The 25193-nt window shown below is 55.5% G+C and overlaps 2 protein-coding genes across 2 annotated transcripts; both read left to right on the top strand.

Annotated features, from left to right (window-relative positions):
* Positions 1–5050: 5050 nt before the first annotated feature.
* On the top strand, positions 5051–15591 carry ERLIN2 (ER lipid raft associated 2). The gene is made up of 11 exons (XM_082298147.1): positions 5051–5179; positions 5270–5351; positions 5617–5663; positions 5915–5976; positions 6615–6740; positions 8478–8551; positions 8935–8993; positions 9959–10050; positions 10352–10441; positions 11892–11971; positions 12977–15591. Exons 1-11 carry the CDS (start codon positions 5073–5075, stop codon positions 13184–13186), a joined length of 1029 nt encoding a protein of 342 aa, XP_082154273.1. The 5' UTR covers positions 5051–5072; the 3' UTR covers positions 13187–15591.
* Positions 15592–16515: 924 nt separating this feature from the next.
* On the top strand, positions 16516–21442 carry PLPBP (pyridoxal phosphate binding protein). The gene is made up of 8 exons (XM_082298197.1): positions 16516–16631; positions 17015–17122; positions 17568–17603; positions 18158–18233; positions 18614–18748; positions 18862–19004; positions 19473–19571; positions 19852–21442. Exons 1-8 carry the CDS (start codon positions 16536–16538, stop codon positions 19987–19989), a joined length of 831 nt encoding a protein of 276 aa, XP_082154323.1. The 5' UTR covers positions 16516–16535; the 3' UTR covers positions 19990–21442.
* Positions 21443–25193: the final 3751 nt, after the last annotated feature.

Here is a 25193-nt window from a genome sequence, read left to right as displayed (position 1 = left end):
CCTGGATCAGACCAAGTCGCTGCATCTCCTGTGCTTGGGATGTGACAGCCCTGCTCCCTCCGTGGGGCGGGGTTGGGGGTGCTGGATGCTCCGTGGGGGTCACTGGGGACCGCGCCGTCCACACCGCCACCAGTGCCAGCCACGTCCCTGTCCCTGAGCTCTCCAACCCCCCCCCCCAGAGCCGCCGGACCCTTCGGGACTGTCAGCAGATGATTAATGACCAACAACTCCAGAACTGCCCCAATCACCAGTTTGGGGTTTGACCCGGTGCTTAATGAGTTCATCCCTAATTCTGCAGCCCCTTCACGTGGGCAGCTGGGGGGGTCTCACAGAGCCTGGGGAGCACCCCCAAACTGCCTCACATTCCCGCTGCTCTGTGGTGCCTTGCTTGGGGTGCACATCAGGGACCACAACACACTGAAGCAGGAAACCCCTAAACTAAACTCCAGCTGCTGTGGTGGGAGCCAGGGAGGGATGCCAGGTCCATGGCAGGGATGCCGGGTCGTGGCAGGGATGCTGGATTTGGGGTGACAACCCCCAGCAAATCTGCAGCAATGGGCAGTGCAGGAGCCACCCCCTTGGCTCCCCTCATCCCACACCTCTGTGAGGCTCAGAGGGAAGTGCCTTTCGGGGGGTCAGCGCCCGGCCAGGCCTTGGACCCACATCCACATTCCTTTGTCCTGATTTTATTCGTTAGCAGCGTTTGGCCTGGATATGGAGACAGCTAATGAGGGACAGAGTTTATTGCAGTTTGATTTTTCTGTTAAAACAATACAATAAAATAAATGCACTTGGAAATCTGGTCTGTGTTTGTACATAGGAGATTTATGGCTCTGAAGGCTTCCAGAGAGACGCAGCCTTTCATTCCCTTCCTTATTGGAACAGATCATGTTGCAGAGTTTAAAGGCCTCTGGAGTTGTGATTTATTTGAAGGGAGAAATAAGGGAAATCCAACTATCTGTTCCCTGGCTCGGATCATCCAGTAACTCCCAGCCAAGGGGACGGATCTGCACCTCCTCCACGGACTTTTTATTTTTTTCCCTCCTGTCGCTTACATTATCCCGCTCTAAATATATCCCCGAACCAGGGATGACTCCTGACCTGGGCTTCAGCACCTCGCTGAGGTTTCCCCAACCCTTCCCGGAATCCCACAAATAAATCTCTCTCCTGGAGCCCTGTCCGAGCTCCACCACGCTGCTGATGGGACGGGACCTGCGTGGGGCCGGCTGCTGCCTTGATCCAGAGCTGAGATAAAGGCAAGGATCTTGGGGTTATCTCTGGAATCGGGTGATAAATTCATGTCACCTGTCCCTGCTTCCTTTCAAGGGAGCTCTTTCCCCTCCCTTGCTGCTCTCCCAGCCAGAGAAGAGCAGGGCAGCTTGGATCCAGGTCAGGATTTGTGCCTGAAAATCTCTTCCATGAACTTCCTAACCCGCCAGCCCCTGCCTTGTTTCCCCAGCTCAGCAGGATGAGGCTGCAGCTCCCACATCCCAGCAGGACTGTGCTCCAGGCCGGGGCTGCCACGGCTGCCTCCCTCTCACCCTCATGGAGGAAAACTGTGCTCTTCCCTTCTCTGAGGTTTCCTGCTCCCCAGGGGTGAAGCACCTGGATGACTCCGTGCTGCTGTGCTGCACCCCAGCCCATCCCAGTTACCCCAGTGGATGCCACCAGCAGGAGCAAGGTGAGATCATTCCCTGAGCCTAAAACAGACATTTTTGAAGCATTTGGTGTTTCCAGGCCGGAGCTTCGTGCGTTCTGGTGCAACTCCTGCTTCTCCCAGGTATCTCTTGGACTCTCAGGAATGATGAATTTTGGTCTCATCAGCACTGTCCATCCTTTGCTGTGCTGTGGGGACACACATGGGAGGGGAATTCCGTTCTCCATCGTGACCATCTCACTGCGGGTCAGGGAAGGAGCGACTGAGGTTTCCAGATGGGGGGGGGACCTGGCTCTGAGGGCCACTCTCCTCCTCCTGTCCCAGCTCCATCCCAGCTCCTCCAGCCCATGTTTTTGGCGGGGTATTCTCTCCCCCTGCGCACAGACGGGCTCTGTTTGCCATTAGCTTCCCCCCCTCTGCCCTAGGAGCCGATCCCAGCACTAATTCTCACGCATGTTTCGGGTAAATCTACTTTCTTTCCCGGGATGAATTGTGGTTTCCAAGCACCATTAATCATTCCCCTTTAGAAAACAGCATCGGGGGGCTGGAAACACATTGCTCCTTTCTTTACTGGGGGATGACCTGGCACGCTGGCACCCGGCCACGGGGCTGGCGCCTGCGGGACGACAAGGGGCGCGGAGAGAAGCCTCGGGGAGAGCTCCCCTCCTGTGCCAAGAGTTGGCTCCCACCGGGATCACCTCCCCCAGGACAAACCCCAGCTCCTGATCAGGGGCTCATGGAGCGAGAGGCTGGGGATGGAGAGGAAAACACTGGGAATGCCACGTGCTTAAAGGCTTTTCCCAAGAGCCTCCTCCCAGCGGGGCTGTTCCCTGGGAGCTTGGTTGCCCCATGGCAAAGGCGGGAATGTCTCCCCACTCTCCGCCTGCCTCACACAGCCCTCCCAAGGGGACGTGGATTGAGGACTCTCAGCTCATAGCCCGCAGTGGGTTTGGGTGGGCCCGAGGCAGAGGAAGCCCCCCCTGCCCCGCCGGCCATGGGGAGGGGGCACCGTGACTACATGTGAGCGGTTCCCTCCCTTCCAGCTCCGGACTGTCAGGGGATGATTAATGGCCAACGCCACACAACTGCCTGGACTGCCAAGTGCTGTATTGTTAGAGCTGACACGGAACGAGCCCGGACAGACTCGAACACAATTCTGCCCCGTAATCGGCAAATAACGTCCGATGGACGGAATTCGGGAAGTGTTCCCCCCACACAGCCCCTCTCCCACCCCCTTCCCTTCCCTTCCAGAGCCAGAGCAGAGCAGGAAAGGGCCCAGCCAAGCACCCTGCACCCTCCCAGCTCCTTCCAGGGATTTCCCTTCCTGGGCTCTGCTGCTCCTTCAGGTTTCAGCTAGGGAACAGCTGGGATGGGACAGGATGGGACGGGATGGGATGGCATGGGACGGGGATGTGAACAAGGATGGGATGGGGATAGGAATGGTGTGGAAATGGAGATGGAGGCAAAATTGGGGATGGGGATGGGGATGGGGATGGGGACAGGATAGAAACGGAGATGGAGATGGGAGTGGGGCTGGGGCAGGACTGGTGAGCAGAGCTTTCTGCCCCACCGCTGCAGCTGCAGAGGTAACCTTAAACGCCAAAGCAGGAGCGGCGGGGACAGAGTTTTTCCAGCCCTATTCCCAGCTGTCAGGCAGTGATTAATGGCCAACAGCCTCGGAATTGCCTTTATTGCCAGCCCGGCATTGTTACTTGTGACAGCTAATGAGGGCAGACAGACTTTACACCGCGCCGTGCTCCGGCCCCGCCGGACCCTCCCCGCCCCGCAGGGACCGAGTGGGGCACGTCCCACCCGGGGCTGCCCGTGCCTGTCCTGGCCCTGCCCACAGCACCCCCATCTCTGCCCGCATCCCGACCCAGGGCCTGCCCAGGCCCCATCCCGGCTCCATCCCCACGAGTCCGGAGCCACAAGCACCCAGAGACCCTCAAATTGTCTCACTTAACTCTGCAGAAAACCCCACAGGATATTTTGACAGGGGCAGAGGGATGAGGTAGAGATGAAGAAGTCTTCAAGTGCTGGAGAGAACTGGGTGCAATAAACCATTTATTCCTACAAAAAGCCCTGTTAAAATCCCGAGCGCTGCGGCACAGACACCACTGAATGTTCCTGGCCTCGGGTCTAGTAGTAATGATTTTTTTTGGCTTTTAGGTTTTTTTAGGATTATTACAAATAATATTTACCTTTGTGCTGGTTCACATCTTGATGCTGTTAAACACGTGGCCACAGCTGGTTTCCCGTTCAGGGCAGTGATATAGTGCCGGTGTTATGAAGCAAAACCTCTCCTGCGAGCCAGAACACCCCACATTTAAAAATCTATTACTTTTCAATATTCCATGGATGCATTTTGCTCCAGCTCAGAGCAATTTCCTAGTTTACCCTTATTAAACTGAGAGGGGCTGAGCAGAGGCTTGTGATTTATGAAACACATACTAGATTCATTAAAACCTTTAAAGATTTAATACATTTTATCAAGGCCCTAAATCTGGGCAAACGCCTTTAAAAAAACACCAACTACAGGGTGTTTTTCATCTCTGGCGCCCTTTTGCGCTTATTTAAGAGCTGTAAAATTTGGATTGACAAATATCGTGGATATTTCATTCCTTATTCCTAAATGGCACTGAACCCTCCTGACAGGGTTGTTATATATAACCTCGGAGATCTATCACGAGTAAAGATCAAATCATTCTCCTTTATTGACGTTTTATACATCTCTCACATGGTTTTTAGGTCCGTTTCCACGATTACAGAGCTGGATGATTCCACGGTTCCTGGCCCATCCCGTTTCCTGCAATTGCCCGAACAAGGTCCGGACAGGGAACGGGGGGTTCCATGCGGGGGGCGTGGGGCGATGCCGGGGCGGTCAGAGAGGGGAGAACCCTTTGTGGGTGACAGAAAGAATTGAAAGAGGGGAAATTTAGGCCGGACATTGGGAGTCAGATCTCCAGGAGCGTTTGGACAATGCTCTCAGGGACACGGGGGGATTGTTAGGGTGTCTGTGCTGGGCCAGGAGCTGGACTGGATGATCCCGTGGGCCCTTTCCAGCTGAGGATCCTCTGTGGTTCCGCCGGGAAATGTCCCAGCCCGTGGATGGAACGGGATGAGTCTCGATGTCCCTTCCGACGCTTAACATTCTACGATCTGTGACTCCGTGGGTGCGGCACACCCCTCCACGCCGCCGTCCTGCTCTGTCCCCCCCGCCTGCACGGGGAGCGGGCTCTGGGGGGGCCCGCACGCCCAAACCCCTGCGGGGTCGCGCTGCGGGAGCGAGAGGGTCTCGAACCTGCGACCTCCAGCGCCACATCCCCCGCTCCTCCATCGCCCTCTGGCGGCGGCGGCGCGGTCGCGCTGTGATGACGTCAGTGGCGCGCCGCCGGTGCCGCCGCCGGTGCCGGGCATGGCCCAGCTCGGTGCCATCGCCGCCCTCGCCCTCGGCGTCGCGGCCGCCGCGCTCCTGTCGGCCGTGCACAAGATCGACGAGGGGCACATCGGCGTCTACTATCGGTGAGACGGGCCCTGCGGGGAGAGAGCCGGGCCCCGGCCAGCCGCCGCTCACGGTTCTCTCTCTCTCTCCCCCTCTCGTTCCCTCCGCAGCGGCGGCGCGTTGCTGACCTCCACCAGCGGGCCCGGCTTCCACCTCATGCTGCCCTTCATCACGTCCTACAAGTCAGTGCAGGTGCTGCTGGGCCCGGGCCCGGGCGGGGCGGGCACCGGGGGAGCCCGGCTGGTCCCACGGGGCTGGGGGCGGCCGTGTCCGGTACCGGGGACGGGCGGCTCTCGGGCCGGTCCCGCTGAGCCTCGAACGAGGGACTGAGCGAGGCGGGTGCAGCTCCTGCTTTGGAGGGTCCCGGGGGGACGTGGCTGTGTCAGAGTCCCGTGGGCTGCAGGATTTGTGCCGGGAAAATCCGTCTCTTAAGCCTCTTTCCTTCGATCTCCTCCAGACCACGCTGCAGACGGACGAGGTGAAAAATGTCCCGTGTGGCACCAGGTGAGATGTTCAGCTCTTACCCCCCTACAGCCCTTCATCCCAGCTGGAAGCTCCTCAGAGACTGAACTTCTCTGCAGCCCCCAAACTGGGGTCACTGGGAGGCTCTGCAGGGCCTCCCCAGGACAGAGAGCCCACCCCGGGCGGGGGGGTCTGGGATGGTGCTGGGCAGGCTGGGGTGGATCCCACACTCATCCCACAGGAGCAAACTCAGCCTCCAGCAAACGTAACTTTTTGTTTTTCTCGCTTTGCAGTGGAGGAGTGATGATTTATTTCGACAGGATCGAGGTGGTGAATTTCCTCATCCAGAGCGCGGGTGAGTCACCAGTCCTGCCCCGGACACTCCCCGGGGGCTGTGCTGCAGGAACAGGAGGTGAAGAGGTTGTGGCTGTGTTTGGTTGGAGCCAGGCTGTACCACAGGTGTGCCCTGAGCTCCGGGTGTCGCCTCTGACCCTGCTCTCCCGAGAATTTGGGGTGTTTATTGTTTCTTGCCTTTCTGATCTGCGTTAACCCAGCCCCCCCGAGCTTTGTGCAGCATCGGGTTGGAGTAACGGGGCGTGCAGGGGGAGCCAAGGGGGCTGTGAGCACAGGCTCCTGGAGCCCAGGGAGAACGACCTGTGCAGCCTTTTCCCAAATCCTTGGGTGTTTAATGTGGGAGTGCCTGGCTCAGCAGGGAGCTCTGTGTGTGTGTGTGTGTGTGTGCAGCCCCAGCACAGCCTGAGGGTGCTTCAAACCCTTCTGTTGACAGAGCAGAGGACAGATATTGGTGGAGGCGTCGCAAAACATCAGCAGTAAATAAACCTGCCCTGAGCAGAGGGTTTGAGGGCAGGGGGGGTCCCTCATTTCACAGCCCCTGCACTGGGACTGAGCTCCAAGGTTTTCCCTGAGAGTGCTCAGCCTCCTTTCCCCGCTTCCCTTCCCTCCCTCCTCCATCCCCGCTCTCTCCTCTGCCAGTGTACGACATCGTGAAGAACTACACAGCCGACTACGACAAGGCCCTCATCTTCAACAAGATCCACCATGAGCTGAACCAGTTCTGCAGTGTCCACACGCTGCAGGAGGTTTACATCGAGCTGTTTGGTGAGCTGCCCCTGGGACTGGTGGTTCTGAGGGTTCTCCCTGTGGGCTGTTGGTGCAGAACCCACAGCTGGTGGGCTTTTATCCATTAATCCCGTGTTTGCTCTGCTCAGAGGCGGGGTTGGTATCCAGCTGCCATCGTTTATCCGTGTTATCTTTTGGAGCTGAGTGCTTCAATATGTTGTAACAATAAACTCCAGCCCCAGCCCTGCCAGTAGCCTCCCTGTAGGGAAGGGAGCAGGAATTCTGTGGCATTCTCTGTGTGATTGAATCAGTCACAGGATTCTCTAATCCAGATGGAAGAGCCAGGCTGTGGCTCTTTGCTGTTACAGAAAGCCTGAGCAAGCACTCCCTGGCCAGAGGGTTCCATGAGCTCTGGGCTGTGCCCGTGGCTGCGGTGCCATAAACCAGGAGTGTTGGCAGGAGCCTGCTGACCTTCCCAACGGGAAACCGGGCACACACGGCAGGAGAGGCTGAGGAGAAGCTGGGGTTTCTTGGTAGAATTCGTGCAGTGGCTGCCAATGCTGAGTGTTTTGTTTCTGGCTCTGGACTGACAGGAAATCCTTGCAGCCTTTCAGCACTCGGCAGTGCTGGCTGTGGGCGCAGAGCTGCTGGGAATGGTTTGGGAGCGCAGCGGGACAGGATTTGTGCCTGAGAGAGCAGGGGGCCTGAGAGAGCAGACTCCTGCTCTCTGTTCAGCCTGGGCTTTCCAAGGAGCCTGGCTTCCCCTTCCCACACAGGCTGCAGGCCTGGGGCTCGGACCCCCCCCGGTTCCCAGTCCCTGCTGGCGCTGGACGGGTTCCTGGCCGATGGAGACTCCAGATGTCGGCAGCTGCTGCTGACGGCTGCTTGAAATGGGCTGAAAGCACCCGCTCTGCACAGAAGGAACTTGCACAAACTCCCCTGGAACTCCTGCTCTGAGCTGCCTGGGTCTGGCTCAGGCTCTGCAGTGGGGCACAGCCCCTTTGAGCAGCCTCACGTCACCCTCTGCCCCCACATCTGCCAGCAGGTGCAGGGAACTGATAACAGCTGCTTCCCAAACTCCTGGCTGGGCTTCATTAGGAGCCTGAGTTCCAGATAGGAAACTGGGACCAAAGCAAACAATCCAGGAGTGTGATGTGATCCCTCTTAAGGCCATTACAGTTTGATTTTCCCTCTGCACTTCCCAGCAGGCCCCAGCTGGAAGCGCTGCCCTCCTTGGAGCTTTCATCAGAGCAGGGTTTTAGGTTGTGTACCCCTTTGAAATCCTCAGCTACGCTGGAGTTCTGGGACTCCTTGAGCCAGAAAGACATTACTGATGATTTTTGCAGCCTGTTAAAGTAACTGATGCTGCCATTTCCCATTCCTGCCTTTCCATTTCCTTTTTGTCCTCCTGGCACAGGTGCAGGCCAGAGTCAGTCAGGATTTACCACGTTACTTCAGGATCCAGTTGGGAAGTTCAGAGGGGAAGGGGGTTAGAGCACAGACTCCTTGTTGTAAAGATTCAGGAAGATTCCAAACCACAGGTTTGGGGAAACTGGAGGGTTTCCTTTCATGCCTGCCATGTTCCTCTGGTGCGTCCCAAGGGTTGTTGCTGGGAGAGCTGGGAACCTGCCTCGGGGTCAGGCCAGCACTTCTACATCCAACTCCCATTTGTACTTTCCAGGAATAAGAAATGTGAGCCCTCCCAGCTCACTCTGGGTGCTGACAGCAAACTGTCCTGGGGGATGTTTCATTCCCTTTTCTTTTTCCCCCAATCAGATCAAATTGATGAAAACCTTAAACTGGCCTTGCAGCAAGACCTAACCACGATGGCCCCTGGATTAATTATACAGGTAATCAGGATTTGATTGAGATATTGAAGGTTCAGATTGTGAAGAGGGGAAAGGGCTAAAAGGAAACAAGAAACTGAGATTTGTTTAGGAAATTGCTTTACAGCACAGATTTCATTGAACCTGAGGAGTGGAAACAGTGTCCTACCTGTCTCCTCTCAGTTTTGATGTGTTGAGTTTCTCCTGAAGTTATTCTGGGTGCTGGTTTGCCCAGGTTACAATCTCTGTCATGTCAGGAGATCCTTCAATGCTGTTTCTCTGTGGATTTTGGGCCTGGTCACAGTTTGTGCAGCTCTGGTGGCAGAGCGTGCCCCAAGTGCCACCCCTGCAGTCCCAGGGGCCACTTGGCTGTTGGCCCATGTTCTCTCCTGTCTCCCTCTCTCCAGGCAGTTCGAGTTACAAAGCCAAACATCCCTGAAACAATCCGGAGGAATTACGAGCTCATGTAAGTGGCTTTGTGTTCCCAGAAGGATCCAGAAGGGCAGATTACCTTGGGCTCTGGGGATTGGGGTGCCCTTGGCTCCTGGCCTCATGCTGCCCCTTGGGAAGGGGCTGCCGAGGAGCAGCACTGAGCCCTGGCTGGGCTGGCAGGGCCCTCACTTGGAGCCCTTGAGCACAGGAATGCTTTGCCCCGGGGCTCCTTCCCCTGGGCACTGGCCCTGTGTTCAGAGCCCTCCTGGAGCCGTGGGTGACTGGCAGAGGGATGGATTTCAGCACTAATCCTGTTGTTTGACTGGGATGGAGAAACTGTTGATTCAACAGGCTGAAGACTCGCAAAGCTTTGAAATAACTTTCTTTGGCAGCACTTGACATGCTGATTCCTTTGCAACGCCCTGAGCCAGCTGCCTTCTCCTGCACTTGGTCAGTCAGACACGCCCGTGCTCCCTGAGCATGCTGCCAGCACTCTGTGCCGGCCAGGATGGGATCCCTCTCATCCATTCTGCTTCCCTGGCATTGCATGTCACCTTTGGGCTTGTGGTAAATCCTGTGTGGCGTGGTCATGGCAGGGGGTCCCAAATCAGCCTGTGTTCTGTTGCCATAAATACAGCAGGACGTGTTGAGAGAGACTCAGTTCCAGTGTCTCTTCCCTGGCTGGGAGCACGGGCAGAGTTTTTTATTTATGTTCACTCTTTAAAAACTCATTAATGTAAATAAAAACCATTAAGATAGAAAAGGCAATAGGGCAGCCTGCAGGGAGTGTGTCACAGGGACTCACTGGAAAATCATCCTGCTATGGAGGGGAGGAAAGAATGCTTTGGTTTAGGCAAAACGCTCTGTGCAGGTACCTGCCCTCACACTGCTGATCCCACCTGCCCTGGACACGTGCTGGAAGGAGGGGAGAACCAGGGATGTGCTGTGAATCCCACACCAGTGAGCCCCTGTTTTTAACTGGTTTCTCTTGCTCCCCAGGGAGAGCGAGAAGACAAAGCTGCTGATCGCGGCACAGAAGCAGAAGGTGGTGGAGAAGGAGGCAGAGACAGAGAGGAAGAAAGCCCTGATCGGTCTGTATGGGAGGGCTGGGAGAGGGAACGGTGGGGACAGGCAGCAAAGAGACCCCAGGCTCCAGAGAGGGGGAAGGGGTGCACTGGTTTGCTTTGGGACTTTCTCTGATCTGAAACTCCCTGAGAAGCTCAGGAGTGTTTCAGGTGGGTTCCAGCTTTGTTTTCTGCAGGCTGGAAATTCTTCCCACCATTTATTTCCACCTGAAGTAGGTGATGAGTGAGGATTTTCCAGGGTGAGGCTGCTTCTGGCGTTAGGAAGATGTGTGATGACAGTGTGGGTGTGTTCTTGTTTTCATTTCAGAGGCAGAAAAGATTGCACAAGTTGCTGAAATAACTTATGGACAGAAAGTGATGGAAAAGGAAACAGAGAAGCGAATTTCAGAGATTGAAGGTGAGTGGGGGGTGAGCTTTCCAGTAAGTAACTCCTGAAGCAGTTCACCAGGGAGCTCTTGAAGTGTGTGTTGGCTGTGTTCTTCAGTCCAGGCTGATGCTCCCAGGGGTGAAGTTCCTGACCAGAGGCAAGAACGGGAATTTCTTTGACAGCTGTGCTTCTTGAAACTCCCTTTCTCAAGGTGATCTTTGTAGGAGTTTGAACTCAAGGAGGTGTTCCCTCACCCATCTGATACGATGCTTTGCCAAGGAGACTCCAGGGCGTGGAGAGGGCTCTGCAATTCCAGCTCAGAAGTGGCAAGGCCTTTTTTCCCCTTACATTCATTATAGGCCCTGCCAAGCTTTGCAGAAGCCACTGAGGAGCCAATTAAGAGTTTTACAGATCAGCAGCTTCCCATGAAGAAGTTCTTTGCAGAAATACAGTGGGGTTTATTTCCTATAACTCTGTCAGCCCGTCAGTCTGGGTCTGTGCTGGCAGAGGATTCCTGCCTCTCTCTTTTTTCCTGGTGTCTGTGACTGGGCCCAGCCTCTCCTTTTAGCCCAAAGAGAGGAAGCTGTGGGCCAGACCATCCAGCTGTTTACATGATCTTTAAGTGCAGCAGCTCACAGGACTCCCTGCTAGGGGAAGTAAACAAATGGTTTATGCAGCTATGCAGCTCTCCAACCCAGACTGAGTGCTGCAATCGTGTGGCTCCATGCCTTGGGAGGAATGTCAGGAGAGGGGCAGGATTACACTCATTGGTACCCATCGTTATTACTGGACAGATACAGAGTCCGAGGGGGAAAAGGAGTGCAGTACAGAAACGGGAAGCATTGCTTTCCTTAAGTGTCTCTGCCAGGAGTCAGGAATTTCAGTATCCACAGAATCAGAGCCTTTGAGCAATTGTTGACAGAGCAGAGAAAAGCTCTCCAGCATCTGTCCAAGGGGCAGAGCCTGTAGAGGTTAAAATCCCCTGCTCTGCGTGCCAGAACCTTCATCTGCGTATCCCAGACCAAATCCCATCTGGGAATCACATCCACAGGCACAGACCTCATCTGCAGAGAGTGCTGGGCTGCTCAGGCTGTTCCTGGAGTCCTGGGCAAAGGCTGTGGGTAAATCCCACGTCTGCAGGAGAGCAGTTGCTGCGTTTCAGCACGAGAGTCAGCCCTGGCTCGAGAAGAAAGGCTGAGCTCGGCCCACGTGATGGGGATAATCAAACCCTGATGTGTGAGAAATTCTTTGAGCTCTGCAGTTGCAGATGCAATTCACTTATTAATGCTCTCATCCTGCAGCCATTTAGCTGTAAATTGAGCTCCCATTTCTGGGTTTCCCATTTTGTTCCCTCTTCCCCTTGTTGCACCCCGTGCAGTTTAGATGTGGCACTGGCCCCTTTCTGAAGAGTTTCCAGCTGCAAACGGTGCTAACGTGGCTGGAAATAAAAATGTGACTCAGAGCATGTGTTTGCTTCCAGATGCTGCATTTCTTGCACGAGAGAAGGCAAGAGCTGATGCTGAGTGTTACACTGCTATGAAGGTGGCTGAGGCCAACAAGGTACTGTGCTTTCCTTTGTGGTGCCTCAGAGCAGGGCCCCGGGCTGTGGGGGAATGCTCAGCACAAGAGCAGGCAGTGATCATTGTTTAAGTCAAAAAGCACAACGGAGGCCATCTCCTCTCAGCAAAGCTTTTATCTGACTGAAACAATTAGATCCTTATTTGCAAGTTCCTTTTGTTCTCTGGACAGATCAGTGTCAGGGTATGTGAAGTCTCTGCTCTGCCAGGTGCTCACAGGCCGTGGCTCTCTGTAGATGGAATATCAGTTTCAGTGTTGCCCTTTCACGCTGTTGTGATGAGAAATGTGGTTTCATTCCAGTCTCAAGTTGGCAGGCAGTCAGAGCAGGGGGATCTCCGGGGTGACAGGCAGGGGTAGAATAAACCACAGTGCAGGGAAAGAACAAATGGAGCTGATCTCAGATACCCTGGAAGAGCCTCAGTACTGCAAAAGTAAAAACAACAAAAAGTCCAACCTGGAAACAGAAAAATGGCATGGATAGAATTGCCAGGTGAGCAAGTTCCCAGGACACTCCAGCAGGAAGAGTTTCAGTTCTGTGGTGGTCTGTGAGAAGGGCCAGAGGGCTGGGGTGTTTGTACACAGGTTTTGTGCCAGTTGTTCTGTCCTCTCTGTGACAATGTCATTATCCTGAACGAATGAGTTCCTCTCACCCAGACACGCTCGTGGATCTGCTCCCTGGAAAACAGCCAGGGATATTTCCCTCCTCAGTAGTTCTCGTTTCAAGGGCTGCAGTGAGTGATGTGCTCTTGAGCATCTCCATCACGTTTGGATTGAGCGTTTTCCCCAGCTGCTCCCATCACTTTTCATTTTGCCATTTAGTCACTGGGATTTAGAGCTGCACTCAGCCTGGCTCTGGGCACTGTGTTTTCACTGTGGAGGGCTGGCCATGCCTGCTGTGCTTGTGGAAAGTATGTGCCTCGTGTGCTCATGGCACGAATCTCCTTTTCCCGTATCTGAGCTGTTGTGACCCGTTTTCTCTCCGTGCAGCTCAAGTTAACTCCCGAGTACTTGCAGCTGATGAAGTACAAGGCAATCGCAGCCAACAGCAAGATCTACTTTGGCAAAGATATTCCCAACATGTTCATGGACTCTGCAGGGAGCCAGAGAAAATCTGCAGAGGGACTGGCAGAGGGAATCCAAGATGAGGACGGGGCAGGAACCAGCGAGGACACAAAACTACTTCATAACATCAACTGAAAAGAAAGATTTCTATTCGTTTTATATCAAAACATCATGAACTGGGAAATTCCTTTTTGTTTTCCCCCTTTCCTGTGCTGAAAGAGATGAATCAGATTTAATCCTTTCAATCTTTTGTATGACAATTAGACACAAGGACTTTGGTATTTATGGGGTGGGTTTTCTGGTAATTTCTAAGCTCCAGGTATGTTCTGTAGCTGCACCTCCCCAGCTCTTGGTCACACAGACCAAGGATTTGGGAGAGGCTTCAGGGCTATCAGCTGGACGGGAACCTGATTTGGGATTGAGGTGGTTCATAGCTGTTGCAGGTAAAGAAATGTTGAGGGTTTGGAGGGAGGGGAATTGCTACAACTTGTTTGGGGGTTTTTTTCTTACTGAAAATTCCAAGTACTTTATTTCAGTCCCCTTTGAAAATAAGGTGCTAGATTTTGTACACTACAAGTGGCTGCTCGAGGCTGGGGCCAGTGGCAGGTGGCTGCCGAGCCCATGTGAGGTGACCCTATGAGGGACAGAGGTTCAGCTGGAATCCTGCAGGTTCCCACTCACCGGGGGGATCGAAGCCTTAGACCACAAGTCACGCAGGGAGTGACCCAAACTCTTCATTTTCTATGTCCTAACACGGCTTTGTTTTCTGTTTTTCATGTTTCTGTGGGGCACAGGAGAGTTTTCCCAGCAGTTCAGCTGCTGGGGGAGGGCGTGGGCAGCGTCCTGGAGTGCAGAGCTGGGTGGGATTTTCAGTGGAATGAGGCCACAGGCGTGGAAGTTGTCACAGTCATAGAAAACCAGGGAGGAAAGAATTTTTGTCTCAGGGACCCTGACTTTACAAAAGGCCGTGCTGGGGAGGAGCTGCTGGAGTGATCTGATGGTTTTTCAGCCCGTTACCTGCTCTGCAGGAGCAACTGGATCTCTGTGTTTACAGTGTCTGACTAGAAAAAGGACCTTCAGGTGAGCTGAAACGAGCAGAACTGAGCTCCTGTGGGATTGGGTCTGAATGGACCTTGTGGAAGGAAGGTTTTGTACTGGCCAAGGACAAACTGTGATTCTGAAAGGTCACGGGGCAGAGAAAAGCAGCTCTTCCTGAACTACCCAAAGATGGATTCCCCTTTTTCTCTCAGAACAATGTACCAGACCTTCCCCTCCAGAGAGCTGACCAGTTCCTCGCATCCCAGATGCAAGGAGGAAACAGGGTTTTGTTTTCCACACATGCAAAATTTGAAGATAAAAATTCATGCCTAGAGAGAACATTTTTTTTTTTCCTACCTAATCCATCTGCATTTGGCAGCAGAGCCTGGTGCTTAATTGCTGATAAAATTTGAGGCCAATATCCTCATCTGAGGTGATGGCAGTGCTCGTTGTCAGAGACCAGCCTGGTGCATTTACAGGCTCGTGCCCCGAATTCTTGCTCCCCCCTACCCCTGGTCTCACTCTTCAGCGTTTAAATCTTCATCAATCTGTGTTACACTAAGAGAGCTCGGATGAATCTCAGCTCCTGGCTCCAGGGTTTTTACAGCAGTTTTCTCTTCCCTGTTGATGCTTGAAAATGCAAAATAGAAATTAAGCATCGGTTTCTGCTGGAGAAAAGTCCCCTCCTCTTTGTATTTCTTGGAAAATAGGAGCTAAGGGAAGTCCCATCTCCAGACCTTCATCAGACCCACAGTAGTCAACAACAGCATCCCCAGGGAGGCTGTGATATTCCTGACTCATAAATTGGTCTGTGCAGGGAGATTGTAACAGGGAATAGCAGAAGTTCAGCCATGAGGATGAGCTCATTTGAGATTGTTCTACATTCGTGCTCAAGGTTTCCATCAGCAACTAACACCTCCTTTTACGCAAGTATTTTTCACTAATGGAAGGATGCAACTAAGCCAAAGTGGTATTATAAAGGCTTTTTGTGTGTGTGTGATTTCATAGCAAGACAATAGCTTGGGATAAAGAGCTCTTAATGATTTTTTTTTTAATTAAAACCCTGACTGCTAAAGTATTAGTGTAATTTAGTTAAATTGTACTAAGAGTGCAGAAGCAAAGTTGAGAGTGTATCAGTCTTCACAAGCCAAAATCTGTTGTTGTGTCTTCATTCAGGTTTCTCCACTCTGTAAAATGTCCTGAATTTTCCAGAGTGGATCTGTCTCTCCATATAAACCTTTATTCCCTCTGTCTCTTTAACAGGCAAATTGTCCTGTTTCTCTAATCTTGAGATGAATATCTGAACTTTAAACCCACTCTACAGCAAAGGGAACAGAGGTTTGTGGCACTGCTGATACCTGGGAATGGCTGTGGGGAGCATAGAAATGCAGTCTTTGATCTTATGTACTGAATTCAAAGCCTTTTTATTTTGGTATTTGCTATGGCAATAAAATGGCCTTCAATTTTAGAATCTTCCAATTTTAATATCAGGATGAACTTTAGTATCACGTGTAGATGTATTTGCAGGGGAGGATTTTCCAGCGAGGGGACGTGGAGGCCGCCGGCGGGCATGGGGAGCGGTGGGGTGCTGGGGGTCAGCGCTGTGCCCCTGCACGGGACGGTTCCCCCTTTCCAGTGAGGAGGAGGAAAGTGGAAGAAGAAAGGTCAGAGGTGTCCATGTCCGAGAAATCCCGTGTCTGTCAACCCCTGCTTTGCTATGGAATGAGTGAAAAACACGGGAACAAGACTGGAGCGGCAAACACCTCGGATTTGATAAAGTTTGCAGAAAATCCTTGTCGTGTTTTACCAGACAAAGGGCAGGAACCTTCTGGGTGTTTTTACCCAGCTGTGTAAACACTGAATCTGCAGAGGGACAGTGAAGTTCTGCACATTAAGACAAATATTTGAGTTAATGGGTTCCAGCTGGCAATTTCCCGTTCTTCCCCCGTCAGTGGCCGCGATGAAGCCGGGCATTGTCCCGGCCCCTCCAGCTGCTCTCGGGCTCTGTGGCCGCGCTCCAAGCGCTCCCCAACACTGCCCGCCCTCAGACTGGGCCTGTAGGACAAGCACCGGTCCCTGCTTTTTTTTTTATAACGCTTTTTTCCTTCCCGAAATAATTGAAATTCACACCCTTGGGAGGCTGCTCCTCATGCAGGGATAAGAACCTAATTTTGGAGGGTGGAGGGTGGCCGGGACTGGAACAGTGGGGCGGGCTGGGTGGCAGCGCTCGCGCCCGTTACTCAGGCCGTGATTTGGATTTGTGGCCAGAACGGGGGAGCCCCGGCCGGGCCCCGCTGCCCCCCGGGGCCGCCATGGCGCCCGCGACCTTCCCAATATGGCGCCCCCGCCCCTCCCATTGGCGGGCGGCGGCCGGCGGAGCGATCTGATTGGCGGCGGGGCGGGGGCGGGGCGCGTGTGTGGCGGAAGCGGCCGCGGGCGGGCGGGGATGTGGAGAGCGGGCATGGCCGCCGGGGACGGGCTGGGCCCGGCGCTCCGCGCCGTCACCGAGCAGGTGCAGCAAGCGGCGGCGCGGCGGCCGCAGGTGAGGGGGGCACGGGGGGCAACCCGGGGAGGTCCGCGGGTCGCTGCCATGGCGACAGGGCCTCCGTCACCGTAGGGACGGGCCCGCGCCTTGGGGACAGGTTACCGGTGACCGTGGGGACGGACCCGCGGTGCGACCGGGACAGGTCCCACCGTGGGAACAGACCCTCAGTGCCCCAGGGACGAGCACACCACGGATCTGGGTGTCTGAAACCCCCAGCAAAGGAGCCAGCACCCCACTATCGCGACAGGCCTCCCTTCTGCTCGTCCCGGCGCTCCCCCAATAGGGCCGGGCCCCCTTCGTCCCCCCCTCAGCGGCCCCGGCCGGGGGTGCCCGGAGCTGGGCCCGGGGGTCCCCGTGCTCACCCCGCGGTGCTCCCGCAGGGGCTCCCGGCCGTGCAGCCGCGGCTCGTGGCCGTCAGCAAGACCAAGCCGGCGGAGATGGTGATGGAGGCCTACAGCCACGGGCAGCGCAGCTTCGGGGAGAACTACGTGAGTCGGGGGCCTGAGGGGCTGGGAGAGGGTCAGCAGGGCTGGGAAAGGGCCCCCTGTTGAGGGCATGGAATCCCAGCATCATTCCAGGTGGAAAAGCCCTCCAAGGTCATGGAGTGCAACCCGTGCCCGATCCCCACGTTGTCACCCAGCCCAGAGCACTGAGTGCCGCAGCCAGTCTTTCCTTGGACACCTCCAGGGATGGACGCTCCAACACCTCCCTGGGCAGCCCCTTCCCGTGTTTAATGACCCTTTGTGCGAAGAAATTCCTCCTGGTGGCTCGGGGCGGGCTCGGGCCGGCCCGGTTTAGGTGGCTCTGTGGGTGACAGCATTATTCCCTGGCCCCGTGTTTTTGAGGCTCAGGTTGGCCCCAGGAACACACATCCCAAGGACACCAATCCAATGCCTGCTGTGGGTTTAACGGAATTCTCCTTCATTCTCCCAGGTTCAGGAGCTGCTGGAAAAGGCTTCAGACTCCAGAGTAAGCACACAGTTCCCTTTGTGTTTTCTCTCCATGTATAGCTGTGTCCTAAGAGCTGTTCAGTCAAAGTCCTGGGGTTTGTTAGGGATTTGGTTGGATCCTTATCTTTGCAGATAAATGGTGGGTTATTCTTGGCTCACTGCCTCTGCCCCCTTCCCCCTCCTGCCTTGCTGGCTCCAGAGGAGTCTGGGAATACATGAGCCTTAGTCATGGTTTGTCTGCACAGTGCTTTGCCTTTTGTGCTCTCTTTAGGAGAAGCACAGTCCTTGCTGAAAAAGAAACGTTAACACTCAGTTTGGGGAAAATATTATTTAATGACTGTTGCAAAAGAGCTTTGCCTTCACTGTTCCCATGGACAGCATTCCCTGCAGCCACAGCCCCATCCCTCTCCAGGCTGTGCAGCAACCTCAGCACAACCACAAGCTGAGTCTTTCAGGGTCAACAAACAAAGAAATTGGGCGTTTGGTATTTGGTTGTGGGCAAACTAAGACTGAAGTGTTGAATGGGGGAAGAGGGAGTTGCTGTTCCAACCTGAGTGTTCTCTCTGCTTTCAGATTCTGTCGTCTTGTCCAGACATCAAGTGGCATTTTATTGGCCACCTGCAGAAGAACAATGTCAACAAGCTGATCGGTAAATCCTGGTTGATTTTATGTGGGCAATGGTCTTCCAGTGTTCAGATGTGTCAGGGGAGGGTTAGGGTGGATATCAGGAAAAGGTTCTTCCTCCAGAGGGTGGTCAGGAGCTGCCCAGGCTCCCCAGGGAATGGGCACGGCCCCGAGGCTGCCGGAGCTCCAGGAGTGTTGGGACAGCGCTGCCAGGGATGCCCAGGCTGGGATTGTTGGGGTGTCTGTGCTGGGACAGGGGTTGGACTCAATCATCCCTGGGAGTCCCTTCCAGCTCAGGATATTCTGTGATTCTCTGAAACAGTAACCATGAACTCACAAATGCCTGCTGTTGGTACAAACAATCCCATGCCAGCAGAGCTCCCTCAGCCTGTGTTTTCTCCCCAGCTGTCCCAAACCTGTTCATGTTGGAAACGGTGGATTCTGTGAAACTGGCAGACAGAGTCAACAGCTCGTGGCAGAAAAAAGGGTCATCCCAGAAGCTGAAGGTCATGGTGCAAGTTAACACCAGTGGGGAGGACAGTAAGTGGCTCTTTGTGATATTTGTCCTGCTGGCTTGACAGGGAACTTGACCAGGACGGGCTGAAAGCGTTTCTCTGGCAGAGCTGGGCACAGATCTTCCTGGTTTTTTCCAGGCAAGCATGGCCTTCCCCCCGGAGACACCACAGCTGCCGTGGAGCATGTCATCAACAAGTGCCCCAGCCTGGAATTTGTGGGGCTGATGACCATTGGCAGCATCGGGCATGACCTCAGTAAGGGGCCAAATCCTGACTTCCAGGTAAGATTTTGTCAGAGAAAATGTCACTGTGGGCTGGTTTCCTGTGCAGTTTGTCTGTCCCAGTCAAACCAGTCCGAGTCAAGCTGTAGGGAGGTAGGAACACCTTGTGCAGGATAGCACAGAGCCCTCAGTACCAGTGTCAGTGCAGGTGTGAGGCTTCTTTCTGCAGAGTATTTCTCCCATCCCTCCTCTGAAGCTGCAGCCAGGATGTTGGCAGGGCTACCTGTGCAGCAGTTGCTGTCCTGGAGCCCCTGGTCCAGGTGAGAGTTCAGCCTCCTCTGTGTTGTCAGGAAATCTGGGAAATCTCCAGATGCTGTTCTGGTGCTTCTGTGGGAAGTGTGGGAATTGCACATCCCGTGTGAAGGACGCTTCAGGGACAGGCAGGAATCGGGATCTGTGTCACCCTGGAAGGGAGCTGGCGTGGCTGTCCAGGTGTGTGACCCTGTCCTGTCCCCTCGTGCGCTGCAGGTGCTGCTGTCCCTGCGGCAGGAGGTGTGTGAGAAGCTCAATCTGCCCGTGGAGAAGGTGGAGCTGAGCATGGGCATGTCCACGGACTTCCAGCACGCAGTAAGTGCATTCCTGCCCCTTCCCTCAGGGAACAAACATGCCTGCACCCCAAATTCCAGCCCAGGTGCCACCCAAACAGGCCTGTAAGGCTTCCCCTTGGATGGAGATCCCAGTGCAGCTCTCCCGGTCCTGGGGGAGATTCCTGGGATCAAACCAACCCTTGGGTGTAGCTGTGGGTGATGAGTCTGTGGGGAACCATCCTGTGGTGTGGTGAGCGTCCAGGCTAGGCCATGGGGTGGTGGCAGCCCTGTCCTGACCTCCTCCTCTCTGTCTCTTCCAGATAGAGGTTGGCTCTACAAACGTCAGGATTGGGAGCACTATTTTTGGAGAGCGGGATTATTCCAACAAAGCCATCGGGGGCAAGGCCCCCGCTGGAAGTAAAGGCCAAACAGAGGCCGTGACAGTGCAGGGGCACTAAAGGGAAAACAAGTGGCCTCACCAGAGGAGAGACCTCGCTGCGGGAGACCTCACTATGCATTTTACCTCCCTCCGTGTCAGCACCCGATCCTGGTGGTGAGAGGGAATTCCTCGGAACAGAGGCCAGAAATGCCTCAAATCATTGTGATTGTAGAGTACCCCTAGAAACTGGAAATCTTTATAACCAACAAATGACAAGGAAATTGAGGGTTGGAAGTGGCTGTGGTGTCTTGGTTCCTCAGGGTCATCAAGGACAAAGACTTTGGGGTAACTGGGTTGGACAAACAAGTGTTTGTCAGGCTGGAGCTGCTGCTGAGCAAGGTAGGTGTCACTGCAGCAGTGCTGGTGGTTGTTTTCACTAAGGACTAAAAACTTCATTGAACACATTGTGATCTTGCCAGAAACCTGTAAATGTTTCCCCAAATACAAGTTTTGCACGTGGGGTGGTTACGTAGGAGCTGAGGTAGGGCTGTGCTGTGACACGGGAGGGGCCGTGGCCATGGCAAGGGGGTGACTGACAGGCACAGGAGAGTGTGAGGAGCTCAGCTGCCACTGTGGGTCCACGGTGTGATGTTTTGGCTGCACATCACCAGTGTGGGAGTGTCTTTTCGGCTCAGTTTTGTCCTTTTCAGGCTGACACTAACTTTTCCCATGGCTCTGTGGCTGCCCAGATCTGGGATGCTTTCCCCCTTCCCTTCCTTTCCCCTCCTCTGTTACTGGGAATTATTTTCATCCTGCCTAATAGTTTTGATGCTGATTTTTGGTCAGAATGGGGGTTTTCTGCCAGGCCTCTGCTTTGCCACCAGCTTGCTGCTGCTTTCCAAGGTGAGTCCCTGATGGTTTGGTGCCTGTGCCATCCCCTCTACACCTATGTGAGGATAATGCTCGGCGCAGGGCAGCAGGGAGATTTCCTTGGGAAAATACTTCAGAAAAGGAAGTATTATTGTCCCACTGCCTTCTGGGTTCCTGAAAAAAAATCGTTTGGCCACTGAGAGCTGCTGGGCTGTGTCCTCTAACATCCTTTCCTGCACTTGGAAGAGGGAAATGGGACTGTCACTGCAGTAACTTTCCTTCAGGTGTGAGCAGAAGCTCCTGCGTCGTCCTGTGTTGTTTGGCCAGTCTCACAACCTGTGTTACAGCTGATTTTTGGGCTTTGTATCCGCTAAGAGGAGGAGAGCTCGGCTGCCAGCAGGAACATCCTCCCCAGGCTTTGCTCTGTCTGCGTGTGGTTAAATCTCGCTGTTGGTTTCACTCTATAAAAGCTGAATGTAAATGAAAAGAGTCAACTCCAACACCAACCTGTCGTAGCTCCGTGGCTTAGAAGTGACGTGGGGTCGGAGCCGCCCTCCTCACGCTGCACCGTGTGTGGTTCCATAGTCTAGTAATAAACAGTGGTGAGTTTTAATGCCATCTGTGCCAACTCTAAAGCTATTAAAGATGTTATTTTTATGTTCCAGCGTGGTGAATAAATGCCCCGAGCTGCCCCTGGAGCTGTTTCCCCAACCTGGAGCCGCAGTTGGAGCTGGGGCGGAGGGAGGAGGGTGGTTGAAAGGCAACTGAGACGGAGCTGGCAAAGAAAGTGAAGCGGGTTTTGATCGGGAAGGTCGGGAAGTCGCTGCCGCGCTGGGCGGGATGTCGTGTGTCGCGAGCTGTCCCCGGAGGAGCCTCTGGGTGGCGCTGCCGGGTCACGGGTCCCAAAATCGCCTGGTGCGCACCTGGCTCAGGTGCACAGCGCCTGCCGAAACCTTCGGGGCTCCCGCGGCTCTGGCGGCCTCCGTGCGCGGGGCTGCGGCAGGGCAGAGGTCTCGGTGGCCCTGGGGATGCACTTTGCCCCAGGACACCTCTTGTCCCGCCGGGCTGGTCCAGGTGGCCATCGGGGAGCAGTCCAGGTGCTGTGCTGGGGACAGCCCGAGCTAGGCTGTGACAAGGCTCTGGAGAGGAGGGGGGATCTGCGAGAGCTTCTGCTCCTTCCCCTGCAGCTGCTTCTCCCACCCATGGAGCTTCCAACTGACTTTTCTCATCATGTCCAGAAGGTTTGCTAGGCTTCCCACATGTCCGAGCCTCCCCGAGGCCGGAGCAGAGGGCACTGCCCACAGGCACCTCCCGAGGCACCCACCTGGAGCCTGAGGCGGGAGGGTGCGGGAATGCGGCGTCAGTGACACCGGACACCTGTCCGGGGGCGTGGGGCGCAGACCACCCGCTCCGTCCGCAGAGGTCACCCGGCAGATGGGAGCTGTTGGTCGCTGGAGTGGAGCCAACGGGCCGCAGATGAAAGACTCCCCGGCCTCTTAATGAACCGCGCGGAGCCTCAGCCCCCCGCGCCCCCGGCTTGGTTTACATCCATCAAAGCCCCGGGCCAGGCTGGGAGCAGCAGCGCTCGGGCTCCCCCCGCCCGCCACTGTCACTGTCAATATTTGCCTTGGAGGACGGCGTCCGGCAGACGGTCAGGTGGCCGATGGCGCAGGCGTCGTCCCCTCTGGAGCAAAGGCATGGCCCCAGGATTCCCAGCAGTCCCCTGAGGTCACCCTTGTTTCCACACTGGCCCTTGGATGTGGGCTGACCAGGATGAGTCCCCAGAGCCTCAGGACTTCGCATGCACTATGGTGAAAAACTTCCTGGGGGCTTGGAGCGCATCCATGGGCAGACTTGGCTGCCTCTAAGAGGAGTAAACCCGTTGATGATGCTGGACAGGGTGATCTGCTGCTGCTCCTTCTTCTCTGGCTCCTGGGAAATGGGTCATCCTCATCCTCGGCGAAGCACCAGTGCCAAAGCAGCAAAGATCAGGAGCTATGGGTCAGCTCCCGGGTGCTGCGGGCAGGTGGGAGCCCGGGACACCCAGAGCAGCTCGGCCGAGGCGGATCCCACTACAGCCCTTCAAAGTGGAAAGTGTGTTTATTTCTGGGATATCGGCTTTCCGGCAGGAAGGACGGCCACTGCCAAGGTTTTTATTGGATCCCAGTGAAAGGAATTGAGAGAGTCTCGTGCTTGTTGTCTTTCCCTGCGCCTGCAGTAGTTAAGGAGGTTTTTTACCTTTGAGTGGGAGGGAGGGACACAGGGATTTGGCATCCAGCACTGTGGTGATGGAGTTTCAAACGGGTTGCTTTGTCTCCTGGGCCAGAGGCATCAGGAGGGGTCAGGGCTGGAAAAGCATGGAGAGGGGCTTGGAAGCAGTTGAAAGAACCTGAACTCCATCGGGCTCAAAGCTTGTGGAAAGTGTTGCTTGAGCTCCTCTTCTCTGAGCAGGGCTGGGGCAGGGTATTCCACACGTCCTGATTTGGACAAAGTTCTCACTGTTCTTGGAGGGAATTTAGAGACCGAAATTCTGAAGAGCAGGCACAGCAGTTTGATTGCTTCAGCGTGTCATGGATGCAACTCCAGTGCTGGTACTGGAGCTCCTGGAGATGAGGATTTCTTAATTTAGGGTTCAACCAGTGAAAGGAGGTGGCTGAGCCCTGTACCCTGACGCGTTTTGGGGTGTCCCTGTGTGGTGCTGTTGTGAGCGCCTGAGACAAGGAGTCTCTTCTCCCTTGTGGGAATGCCCAGGGAGAGCAGCAGGCTCCAGCTGGAGGCTCAATCCCCTCCAGAAGGAGGGAAGCCACTCTTGCTCTGCAGTGCTGGAAGCGGGAGGCCCCACTCACCACGCGGGGGTTTGGGAGGGTTCCGTGCTGTGCTGATGCTCACAGGATCTCAGAGCGGATACTGGACACAAGCAGTTTCCTGTTGCTCTTCCAGCTTCAGCTGCAGGATCTGGGACCAGCAGAGAATCAGAGAATATTTTGAGTTGGAAGCGACCCACAAGGATCGTTGAGCCCAACTCTCGACCCTGCACAGGACAACCCCAGGACAATCCCACCCTGTCCCTGAGACCCTTCTGCAGAGGCTCCTTGAGCCAGGAGTGTCATGGGCTGGGACTCGCTCCTGGGGCAGCACTGTTCCACAGTGTGGGGGGACGGGGGCGGCCCCACAAACAACGGGACCGGCGGGTACAGATCCGGAAAGGGAAAATTCTGCTCAGTGGAAAAAGGGGAGGGGGGAGGTAAAAAGATGGAAATATGTGGGACACCTCATTGTCTCTTTTACTCGAGGATGATGCCGGTCTCCAGGGCTCTGGGGTCCTGCAGCTGACCCCCGGTGCCAAGGTGGAAGGTCTGTGGGGGTGTGACTGGCCATGGAAGAGCCCTTGGGGACACAGTCCTTGTCCCTGCCTGGGTGGAGGCAGCGGGTGCCCGGGCTCGGGGCTCTGAGGGGCACCAGGTTCTTGTGCTCCCAACCAAGAGCACACGTGGGAGCAGCCTGGAGTGCGAGCTGAGCAGCATCTCTGCTCCCCGGTGCCTACTGCCACGGCGAGTTGCACTTATTTGGAGAGAGGAGTAAATTTCTTTTCCCCTCCAGGAACTATTGGTCCTGGAGAGAAACCGCACTCCCAGCGAGGTCTTGTCGTCCTTCCATGACCCTTTTTGTCCTCTCCCTGGTACGAAGTCCCACAGACTTCATTGCCGGCTTTTGATCCCTTTTGATTTGACGCTGCAGCGAGCCGTGGCCTCGGAGAAGCCGAGCCCCGGGCAGACGAGAGGGAGCGGGGACGTGGGAGGGGGAGAGCGGGAAGAAAAATATTGAACTTAGTGTGAAAAGCAGTGAAGCAAACAGGGAAGCCGAGGGGGACGAGTGCTCACTGCAGAGCAGAGGCTGGGAGTGAACTGTGTGAGTTTCTGCAGGGAGTTCCTCCGCGGCGCGGGGTCCCGGGGAGCAGCGGGAGACCGCAGAACTCCCGTATGCAGAGGATCTGCTGGGCCCGCGTGTGTGCCCCCACTGTGGACACGGCACCCTGTGCTTGTCACGGCCGGGATGTCACAGCGAGGCACCGCAGGCTGTCCGCGTGGACCGCGTGGGCTCGGACCCACGCAGGGCTCCAGCTCGGCCCCGGGGTGGGGAGCAGCCGGAGCCCTCTGGGGGCAGCGCAGATCCCCAGCTCTGGTCCGTGGGGACCCCACGGGGCTCCGGCCCCTGCCCGCGGCAGTCCCGCTCTGCTCCGTGTGGGTCTCCCCCGCTCCTCCACGCCGGTGCCGTCGGGGGGGCCGAGCCGCTGCCCTCGGCGGGGCCGGGGCGGGCCGGGGCGGGCCGGGGGAGGTGCCAGGGCCGGCGGCGGAGCGCGGCGAGCGGGGGAGGCGGCGCCGCCGGAGCCGCCCCGGGGAGCGGGGCGGCGGC

This window comes from Coloeus monedula (genome assembly GCF_965178545.1).
Source record: "Coloeus monedula genome assembly, chromosome: 28".
Taxonomy (NCBI): domain Eukaryota; kingdom Metazoa; phylum Chordata; class Aves; order Passeriformes; family Corvidae; genus Coloeus; species Coloeus monedula.
The sequence above is the reverse complement of the archived record's forward strand: the minus strand, read 5'-3'. Positions and strand labels throughout refer to the sequence as shown.